The 9521-nt window shown below is 34.8% G+C and overlaps 3 protein-coding genes across 3 annotated transcripts; 1 reads left to right on the forward strand and 2 right to left on the reverse strand.

The window, feature by feature from the left end:
* The first annotated feature begins 120 nt into the window (after positions 1-120).
* On the forward strand, positions 121-6638 carry Colt (carnitine/acylcarnitine carrier protein colt, mitochondrial). Its single transcript, XM_070657682.1, has 5 exons — positions 121-1558; positions 1727-1841; positions 1951-2265; positions 5308-5481; positions 5589-6638. Exons 1-5 carry the CDS (start codon positions 1463-1465, stop codon positions 5774-5776), a joined length of 888 nt encoding a protein of 295 aa, XP_070513783.1. The 5' UTR covers positions 121-1462; the 3' UTR covers positions 5777-6638.
* LOC139103178 (carboxypeptidase N subunit 2) lies at positions 2280-5124 on the reverse strand. Its single transcript, XM_070657624.1, has 6 exons — positions 5009-5124; positions 4632-4769; positions 4433-4564; positions 3541-4358; positions 2931-3480; positions 2280-2837 (listed from the first exon to the last, which is right to left on the reverse strand). The coding sequence occupies exons 1-6, from the start codon at positions 5045-5047 to the stop codon at positions 2661-2663; spliced, it is 1854 nt and encodes a 617-aa protein (XP_070513725.1). The 5' UTR covers positions 5048-5124; the 3' UTR covers positions 2280-2660.
* On the reverse strand, positions 6031-9387 carry LOC139103188 (WASH complex subunit 1). Its single transcript, XM_070657644.1, has 4 exons — positions 9060-9387; positions 8611-8740; positions 7933-8488; positions 6031-7805 (listed from the first exon to the last, which is right to left on the reverse strand). The coding sequence occupies exons 1-4, from the start codon at positions 9079-9081 to the stop codon at positions 7011-7013; spliced, it is 1503 nt and encodes a 500-aa protein (XP_070513745.1). The 5' UTR covers positions 9082-9387; the 3' UTR covers positions 6031-7010.
* Between the last annotated feature and the right edge of the window lie 134 nt (positions 9388-9521).

Genomic DNA, 9521 nt, shown 5'->3' on the forward strand with positions numbered 1-9521 from the left:
ATGTGCGATGGAAATTGTGGAGTCTTCGTTTTCATCGCTTTTGCAATGTACATTGTTAAACTCTGATGTATGCATCGTTGGACATGTATATGATGTCTTAAAATGTTTAAATATTGTAATCCTAAGTGTCGCCGTGATATAATACTTTATATAGACGAAACATTGTTAAGAAACGCGCCACAAAGGTCCTCAGTTGTCACATCTTTTGAAATGTTACTACGATTTTTTTCTTTTTTTTTTTTACGATATCGAAAAAAAAATTTACTTCTAAGCGTAACGCTCTTAATATCGACGCTATTAAAAATTTTAAACGGTTTTGTTTTTTCGTGTCACGTAATTCTATTTGTATCGCACGAGAAATCCGTTTATCGTCAATTCGAGAGAGACTCTTTCTTTGAAATTCTTCTCAGCTCAATCTTGATGTCAGCCTTCTCTTAAATGTTCTTTTATTCTCCATTCATTAACAGGAGGATGAGAGAATATTGGATGTTCATTATCTACGTGGCGATCATTTCTGAAAGAAAGTATTGTTTTTTGCGGGAAGCGAGATCGATGTTATACTTTTATAAACACGTGCGTGCTTGTACTTCGTGCCGATGGTATCTCGGCTTCTTAACAATAACAGAGCGTACTTGTAGACAGAAATGTGTGCGCCCATAAGTGCGCTTTGTACGATCGTAGTGACGTTCGAAGAATAAAATTACGACACGCGAGAAAAAGCTAAGACACTGAGCTGACAATTATCCCGAAGTTACAAGCGACGTGCTTATTTCATGTTGTATCATTGTTGTAGGGGAAAAAAAAAAAAAAATAAAGTTACAGTCCCATAACTCTTGAAATACTGTCATTCGTATACGTGTATCTTTGGTTTTTGGCCAAAACGAAAGGTATCGAAAATATTACAAATTTTTATTCTTATGCAAGATTGTAACAATTAATTAATGTCCTCAATTATAATGACGCTCACGAATTGGAACCTTTCAAAAAATAGCGTACGCAAAGCGCGCACATGGTTTGTTCTAGTATACGTGAGAAGTGTTGAATATTACATTGGTTAAAATTGATATTCCATTAATTTATCGTTGATTTGTACGACTTGCTCCACTTTCAAACAGAAACAGGTATACGCGTATACGTTTTTGTTTTGAGTGCAAATAGTGCAACGTATACAGTTGGAAAAAAGCAGTTTGGTCGTTTCTACCAGTTTCCACACTTATGATACGCACTCGCGAGGACTTTTATCTTATTTGCCTTCATAATTAAAATGTTATTCCAACATGAATACGAATATATGTTGAGTTACATAAAGCAGTATGAAAAATATTACGGTCAATTGACGAATGTTACGTTCTCGATACGTCAAGGGCCAATTGCCGGTGTACTTTGACCCCTGGCTTATCCATCGTCTTCTGAAACTGTTCTGAGGTACTATTTTTGAGAGATTTTCAAAGAAACGATAACCATGTCGGACAACGTCAGTCCTATAAAATATTTCTTAAGTGGAGGATTTGGCGGAGTATGCACCGTGGTAGCTGGTCATCCTCTCGACACCATAAAGGTGAGGTTATGTGATAATTGATCAACCTATTACATTGATGAAATTGAACGTGCAGTTAAAGCGTTTCCTCGTTCTTCTTTTATTCATCTACAGTCTGTTTAAACAGTGCAGTCTGTCTTCTGTCCAAATTATGTATATTTTGCTTAAAAAAGGCATTGCTTTATACAGGTACGACTCCAGACCATGCCAGTGCCAAAAGCCAATGAATTGCCTCTATATTCTGGTACGTGGGACTGTGCCAAGAAAACAGTCACCAAAGAAGGTGTACGTGGCTTGTACAAGGGTATATATTTATATTTTTCCTGATTATTTAACATATATCGTTACACCAGACTTTTCAAACCTTATATTTTGAATAGAAAAATTATTAACTTTTATAAATCTGTCTTTAGGTATGGGTGCACCATTGTCTGGTGTTGCACCAATATTCGCAATTAGTTTTTTCGGATACAGCGTTGGAAAAAAATTGCAGCAGACTGTTCCAGATGAAAAACTTTCGACAGCACAACTATTTTATGCTGGCGCGTTCAGTGGCATATTCACTACTATTATAATGGCACCTGGTGAACGAATTAAATGCCTATTGCAGATACAACATGCGGACACGAAGCCAAAATATAGTGGACCTTTAGATTGTGCAAAGCAATTGTATCGAGAAGGGGGCATTAGAAGTATTTATAAGGGTACCTGTGCTACATTATTAAGAGGTATGATTCATATTTTATATACAATTAGACATTACAAAGCACGCGGTTTATGCGTAAGAATTAATCTATGTCGCGGAGAAGCGGCAACAATGAATTTAATTCGATTAAAAAATTTTTTTTTTAAGATTTTAAATTACATACATTAATTATAAAAAAAGTTTTATCTACTCTCAAAAAAATTTCCTTTTTCTATGGGGCACCCTGTATGAATTAGAAGTTTATCAACTGAGAAATGAAACAGCTTCTATTTATTATTATTTATTACATACGCATTAATACTTTAAAATGAAGGATCAGATATAGTTTTATAAAAAAAGACGTGTTATAACAATTTTTAATATATTTTTTTTATAATTCTCCATATCATATGTGTATAATTCTAGATAGGAGATAGGCTAACTGATATCATTATCTTCCTCGAAATTTCTCGTCTTTAAAGATGTTTTTCGAAAGTATCTTTTCTTTGGATTTCTGCACTGTAAGCCACCTTTTCGTAATGCATAGAAAACTCCCCAATTCTGTAATCGTTGCGGCGTCATACAGCGTGGAGCTGTTTCTTTATTTCTGTTTACCTGTATTACATGAAGTAATTAACAATTTTTATTTCGTTCATTAATAATTATATATTTGTAATTTATTACAAATAGAGATTAAATATTAATTACCAGACTAGGATTCCAGGTGACCATAATGCAAGTACAATCCCAAGGATTGTCATCCAATCTTACATTTTGTACATTCGTTTGTTTATTTGGAAATTTTAAATTTCTAAAAAAGTCTAAAGGTAACGAAGTTAATTTGTTCTTTGTAAGTATAATTTCTCTCAGTTCTCTCTGTTGTTGAGCAGTGAACAGACCTGGTGGTATATATTGAAGTTCATTATTCGATAAGTTAATTTTTCTCACTTTTTCCAAACCGTAGAAGGCATCCATAGAAATTCTCTGAATGTGACAGTAACTTAAATCCAGATCCAACAAGTTAGCGAGATCGATAAATGCATCGAAGTCAATGCTCGTAACGTTTCCTCGTATCTTGAAGTGCGTTAATGATGGCAGTCCTTGCAAAATAAAACGTTCTAACATAGATACTTCTAGATTGTACAAGTGTAATATTTCAGCTCGACGTAAGCCTAGTAACGAATTTTTCTGCAGCTTTAATTTTGACGTCGTACTTCCGAGATATAATTTTATCGTTGTATTCATAATTTCGAAGGTACTGAAATAAATATTCGAGTTTTTAAATTTAATCATTTAAACACATTGGATGCAATATTACCTTGGAAAAATCGAATCCAGAGGGTTGTCTGTGAAATCAGCGCTTACGAGTGCGGGGAATGGTGGAAACGACAACTCTGACAGGAACGTTAAATTGTTTTGTCTTAAATCTAAATGTTCTAACATAAGCAATCCTGCCAAGTCCACGCTCTTCAATGTTAATAACTCGTTGCTTGCCAACGAGAGTAATCTTAAATTTGGCGTGCCGTAAAAGCAAAATTCAGGAATAAATTTTAAATTATTCTTTTCTAATGAGAGATAAAGAAGGCTGTTAAGGCCGTCGAACATGTGCCAAGTTATATCTTTTAAAGCGCAATCGTATACTCTTAGATGCGTTAACACACCGAGCGCAGCGAATAGCTCAACGTTTTCTCTATATCCTTCCAATTCTTGTTTATAGAGATCATACGGCAGTATTTCTTTGTCTTCGTTATTCTGTTGACTTAAAAAAATAAGTCTGTGGCCTTTGTGCTGGTTGGTATTGTTTGCAGGCAATTGATTTTCGTCGACAGTTTCTATTTCCTGCGAATTCATCGGCTTGATTATTAGATTTGCCTTCCCCTTGTTTGGCAAATTTAAGTTCGACAATTTAATTCGTTCTAAATTTAAGTACAGTAAAGTAGGTCCTAGAAAATACAATGCATCAGATGCGAGAATAATGCCTTCTTTGTCTGTACGATTGTTTGCCTCTTTGATGGAGGGATCGCTGTAATCTATCCCTTGAATATCTAGCGATATCAATTCGGTAAATCGCTGAAATGCGGTGGCTTGCAGAAGAATATCAACGTCTCCATTACCCGACTCGAGTAACGTCAAAACCTGATAGAACATTAAAATAAGTTAATATAAAAAAATATATAAATGTACAAAACTGTATGTACTTTTCATGTGACCTGTATATCCGAAGGAAGTTTAGCTAAAAGCTCCTCGGGATTGTCAACAATTACGCACGTTGCAATTTTTAACAATTCATGAGCCATTGGATTATCGTTTATATTAAAATCATTATCGTCAGGGAGCATGTCCTATTGGCAAAGACTCGTTAAATTACGGAAGTGAATATATTAATTATCTATATTGAATGGTTCATACCTCATTATTTTCTCTGTTTATGCTAGCCCATTGATGCAAGGATAAATCGGAGAACTTTTGTATCTCACAAGTGCATCCCTGCGGGCATTTAATCTCCCACACATCACCGATATCGATAATTTGTGCTGTATACTGGTTCTGAATACAACGCGATTTAAATTAATAATTATATTACGACAAAATGTTGCAAGCTTATACAGATATTTTGTAAATCTTTATATTTTTACCACAATTGGCCTTATTTGATAAAATAATTATTCTACGTATATTAGTGTTTTGTATTAAATATCGACGTACATAATAGTTATACAGAAATTAAAACTAGTTTATTAAAAGCGCGGAATTTTTATTTAAAATAAATTAAAATTTGTATGTACCAAAAACAAGACGGCGAAAAATAAGAGGACAATCGTCATATTGCTTCACTTTATGATGTTTTTAAAACGAAACACGACATTTAGGTATACTGGCCCGAAGGAAACTGGATTTTGTTTAACTGTTATCTTATATATGCTTTGATGTGCTTCTATCAAACAGGATGCCCTCTATCTGCCAACCCACACGCTCTACTCGCTATTATTAATTCTATATAATGTTTATGTGCTATCTTTGATTCGCAAAAATACGATTATTAATTTACTATGTTTCCGTATAAATATTTTTTTTTTTCTTTTAGATATTCCTGCCAGTGGAATGTACTTTATGACATACGAATACCTGAAATACGAATTTACTCCAGAGGGAGGAAAACTTAGTTTATTAGCTACAATAACGGCTGGTGGTTTTGCGGGGATTGCAAATTGGTTGGTCGGGATGCCACCTGACATCCTAAAAAGTCGCCTACAAACTGGTACGTGTATACTTTCATTTTTTTCTTTCAAGATTTTAATTAAGCTTGTTAAAATTATTATTAATTTACAAAATATAATTATAATATTTCTGTACATTTTTGCACAGCACCGGAAGGTACGTACAAAAGTGGTATACGCGAAGTGTTCGTCAAATTAATGAAAAATGAGGGACCAACGGCACTTTATAAAGGTGTTGTGCCCGTTATGTTACGAGCGTTCCCTGCAAACGCAGCCTGCTTCATGGGTTTCGAAATTTGCATGAAATTCTTGAACTGGCTCGCACCAGATTTATAACTTTAATCGCGTGGCATGAGATTGTATAACTTTTAGGAAATGTCTTTAATATTGGTTTCTTTACGATTTATATTCTGTAGATGTAGTGCGATTAGTTTTATCGGGACAAAAATAGATTAAGTAAATTCATTCTTGCCTCGCAGCTATCTCGAATATGAATTTCAAACTGACATACGCAAGGTATTAGAACTATTCGAAATGCGAAGTGAGATTTATTCATTATAAAAAGACTTTGCTAATATTATATTCAAGTCTTTTTTTTTTTTTTTTTTTTTTTTTAATTTTGCCATATTGTTTATACATGACATATATAGAAACGGATGAAAGTATACATCAGGGTATATACATATATATTATATATATTTATGCAGAACTTGTTGTTTTGTAAAGGATTTCAAATATGTATATCCAATTGTTGTAAATTGTATGAACACATCACATATATCACGCACGCGCGAGTCGTGATGTTAATTATTAATTAAAATACATAAAGACTGCTTATAAGAATTAAACATAATTGTGGTGCACGTGCAAATTTTAATATCTGAAACATATTGTGTATTATACAGTTTAAATATAAAATTTTATTAACGTAACAGTATATATACATTAGTTACATTCGAATATTGTACACTGTTTTCATATATTCGGAAATGTACAATCAATATTTTATTGGATTATCAATTATTTTTGTAATATACTTTATATACAAGACTTTTTTGGAGAAAGATCGTATACAATATACAATATTAATTAATTAATATACATATATAACGAAACAAATATACATAAATGTAAATAATTAATTTTTTGAAAAAAAAAATGTGTATTAATGCGCGAAATAAAATTTTCTATTCTGTTACTTGTTCCTTTATAACAATTACTTTATTAACCTTGTGTAAAAGCTTAATAATTTATTCGTTTGTAGATGTTATAAAGTTAATATACATTTTTGTATAAAGTGTTTTCTAAAGAAAAAAGGATATTATTAACAGCCACAAGATAAAAATTAAATTTATAATCAGTTTTTTTTCAGATTTTGTTGAATGAAAAAATAATATACCTAGATCTGTATTCTATTCTTCCATTTCATTGAATTTATGCAATATAAAATTCCCCTGAGTCTTCACATGCGAATGCCGATCACTTTAAGCTATTTTTTTTATGATTCTCCTTGTTAATTAATTTCATTCGATAAAACACGCTGTCGTGTCATTAACCGCAATAGCAGCAATCACTCTTCCCAATCGTCTGTATCGGGTTGAGAATCGTATTCACTGGTAGCAGAATTTCTGTCCGACGCAGCTGCTTCACTCGGTTTCGGGGGTGGCGGTATCAAACTTGACATTCTTTCTAAAGCGCCTACCGTAGAACCAGCGATACCTTTGCGTCTTAACGCCAGTTTCGCATGCAGATCTGCCATAAGATCTCCCCCGACCGAAGCTGAAGACCATCGATCACTTTTCTTCTCATCCAACGCGGTAGACCTTAATTTTGCCCTTCCTATTCCACCAGCGTCTCGAATCGCTGCCATTAAATTAGAACGATCGTCTCCTACGGTTTTCGCAGGCGGACGGTTCGCCGTCTTGTTTTTCTTTTCCAAATTGTCGTTTGACGCAGATACAATCGGTTCCATAATTGGCGGTGGTGGCGGCGGCGGTGGTGGTGGTGGTGGTGGTGGTAGAGAAGCAGATGTCATAGTTTCTTGCAAATTAATTTTTTCATTCCTCACGGTACTATCTACATTTATAGTAATTGTAGGAGGGGGTGGAGGTGGCGGTGTAGGTGTAGACGTAGTAGTAGTAGATGTTCCAATTAAAACAGGCAGATGCGGAACATTATCTTCAGTCTTTGACTGAGAATCTCTCTCGTCACTGATCGGCGTCGGCAAATCTAAACGAACGGTGGGCGTTGTGACTGCGGATGATGGCGCAATAGGACTTTGAGAGTTAAGATCGAGTACAAATTTCTCGTCATCCACAATGCCTGGTAGATCTGGAAGTGTCAACGGCACATTTATTTGAGGAACCTGAAATGCAAAAGGATTTTTAATAGTAATAAATAATAATAAGTCTAAGTTTAATAATTAACACAAATGTTTTCAATTAATATATTAATTATATTGCCAAATAAACTAATGCGCGAGAGTTTCTGACCTCTCCAAGAGTTGGCGTATACAAATAGCTGGAAGACGCGTCCATTTCTGACGTTAGCCACGGTTGTACAATTGAATCTGGAGCATCCTCAATTTGCTGTTTATCAGTCGATTGACGCGACGATCGCATGGACGTTTTTTCGTACGGGCTATCCATGCTGTCAAACAGTAGGAGGGCACTAACTGAAGATAATTGCGATAATGGTTCTATATCATCCTCAAGACTATCTTTTTTGCCAGCCTTTGATCGCACGTGATAAAATTGGAGCTTCTCTTGAAGGCTAATATTCGCGGCATACTGGCCGTCCTCTGTTTTACAATTAGAAGACAAATATGCTTCGGGGATATCTTTTATAGGCACAGAACATTTGTAAATGCCCGGTATAGCAGTGGTATGCTTGCACTGTGGCGGTATAGTCATTTGATACTCTCTGTAAGTGTGATTAGCTGGATATTTAGCAGCGGAATACATTTTTACTGCTTTTAGATTTAAATTAGTGTGTAAATAATGCAATCTGTCTTCCAGTTTTTTTGCTCTCTCTTTAATGCTGGTTAATCTATTTAAACAAAAAAAAAAAATTAATATTATTGAATATTCCAAATAAGAGTAAAATTAAATAAAACAACAAATGTACATAATTAAAGTAAAAGTTTAGAGATCAAGAAATTGCTTTTTTACCTTGTAGTATTTTCTGAGAGTTTCTTGTCAATACAATTGAATATATAAGAGACAGCATCATCTAGATTGTCCAGAGCTTCTGTTATTTGAACTATAGTCTCCTCATGCCTTAAATTATTTGGAATAACACCTAAAATTTGCGAAATATAAGTCCCATATGATGCATAATAAAACATTGTGGTATACAAAATATCTCAGAATCCTACATGAAAAAGAAAATAATTAGCATGCAGACTTCATGAAAATTATCGCCATATCTGATCCGTTTGTGCAATAAATTAAAATAAAATCACGTGTAACTTCGAATGTTTCTATTCTCTTTTTTTCTTTTTATTTAATTCCAGTTCGTTACTCCGCAGCCAGGTTATGTTACATCCTATGTAAATATTGTAAATAACGTCGATTATCGCGGATCTATGTGCCGACGTAAAAGCCGGAGTTTCACGTACCGATCTCTATCCGTTCCGGCATCTTGGTCCCGGGGAGCGGAAATCGCGAAGCGTAGAAACCGTCTCACGGGGTGGCGATGCACATGTCTCGCAGGACGTTGACGTGCACGGTGCCCGAGTGTGCTCCAAACAGCAGAACACGCGGGCACACGGATCACCCTAATCCGGTCGACTGTCCCGGGCCGCACGCCACATGACACACCCGCCTCAGATCAGATCATATTCCCGAAATTCGAGGAGCTCTGAAATAACGTCACCTGACAATTCGAAAACAATTATCAGTTGTGTGAATTGTTGTCGGTGGGATCCGATCGCTGGTGCCATCACGCTTTGACGGCGAAATTGCGAAACGAAATAAACTTTGATAAGGTCAGATAAGATTATTCTCTGCTATATAAAGCAGAGAATCGTTATTTACAGCAAAATTAATTTTACAACAGATTTACAACAGAAATAATTAGT

This window comes from Cardiocondyla obscurior, linkage group LG06, assembly GCF_019399895.1.
Source record: "Cardiocondyla obscurior isolate alpha-2009 linkage group LG06, Cobs3.1, whole genome shotgun sequence".
In the NCBI taxonomy this organism is placed as follows: Eukaryota; Metazoa; Arthropoda; class Insecta; order Hymenoptera; family Formicidae; genus Cardiocondyla; species Cardiocondyla obscurior.

Excerpts from the sequence above, each read along its gene's own strand:
- Colt (XM_070657682.1), top strand. The coding sequence starts at position 1,463 with ATGTCGGACAACGTCAGTCCTATAAAATATTTCTTAAGTGGAGGATTT. Across the intron at positions 1,559-1,726 it reads ATCCTCTCGACACCATAAAG|GTACGACTCCAGACCATGCC; the intron begins GTGAGGTTATGT and ends TGCTTTATACAG. Across the intron at positions 2,266-5,307 it reads CTGTGCTACATTATTAAGAG|ATATTCCTGCCAGTGGAATG; the intron begins GTATGATTCATA and ends TTTTTCTTTTAG.
- LOC139103178 (XM_070657624.1), bottom strand. The coding sequence starts at position 5,047 with ATGACGATTGTCCTCTTATTTTTCGCCGTCTTGTTTTTG. Across the intron at positions 4,565-4,631 it reads TAAACAGAGAAAATAATGAG|GACATGCTCCCTGACGATAA; the intron begins GTATGAACCATT and ends CTTTGCCAATAG. Across the intron at positions 4,359-4,432 it reads AACTTCCTTCGGATATACAG|GTTTTGACGTTACTCGAGTC; the intron begins GTCACATGAAAA and ends ATGTTCTATCAG.
- LOC139103188 (XM_070657644.1), bottom strand. The coding sequence starts at position 9,081 with ATGCCGGAACGGATAGAGATCG. Across the intron at positions 8,489-8,610 it reads CTCTCAGAAAATACTACAAG|ATTAACCAGCATTAAAGAGA; the intron begins GTAAAAAAGCAA and ends TTGTTTAAATAG. Across the intron at positions 7,806-7,932 it reads ATACGCCAACTCTTGGAGAG|GTTCCTCAAATAAATGTGCC; the intron begins GTCAGAAACTCT and ends TTTGCATTTCAG.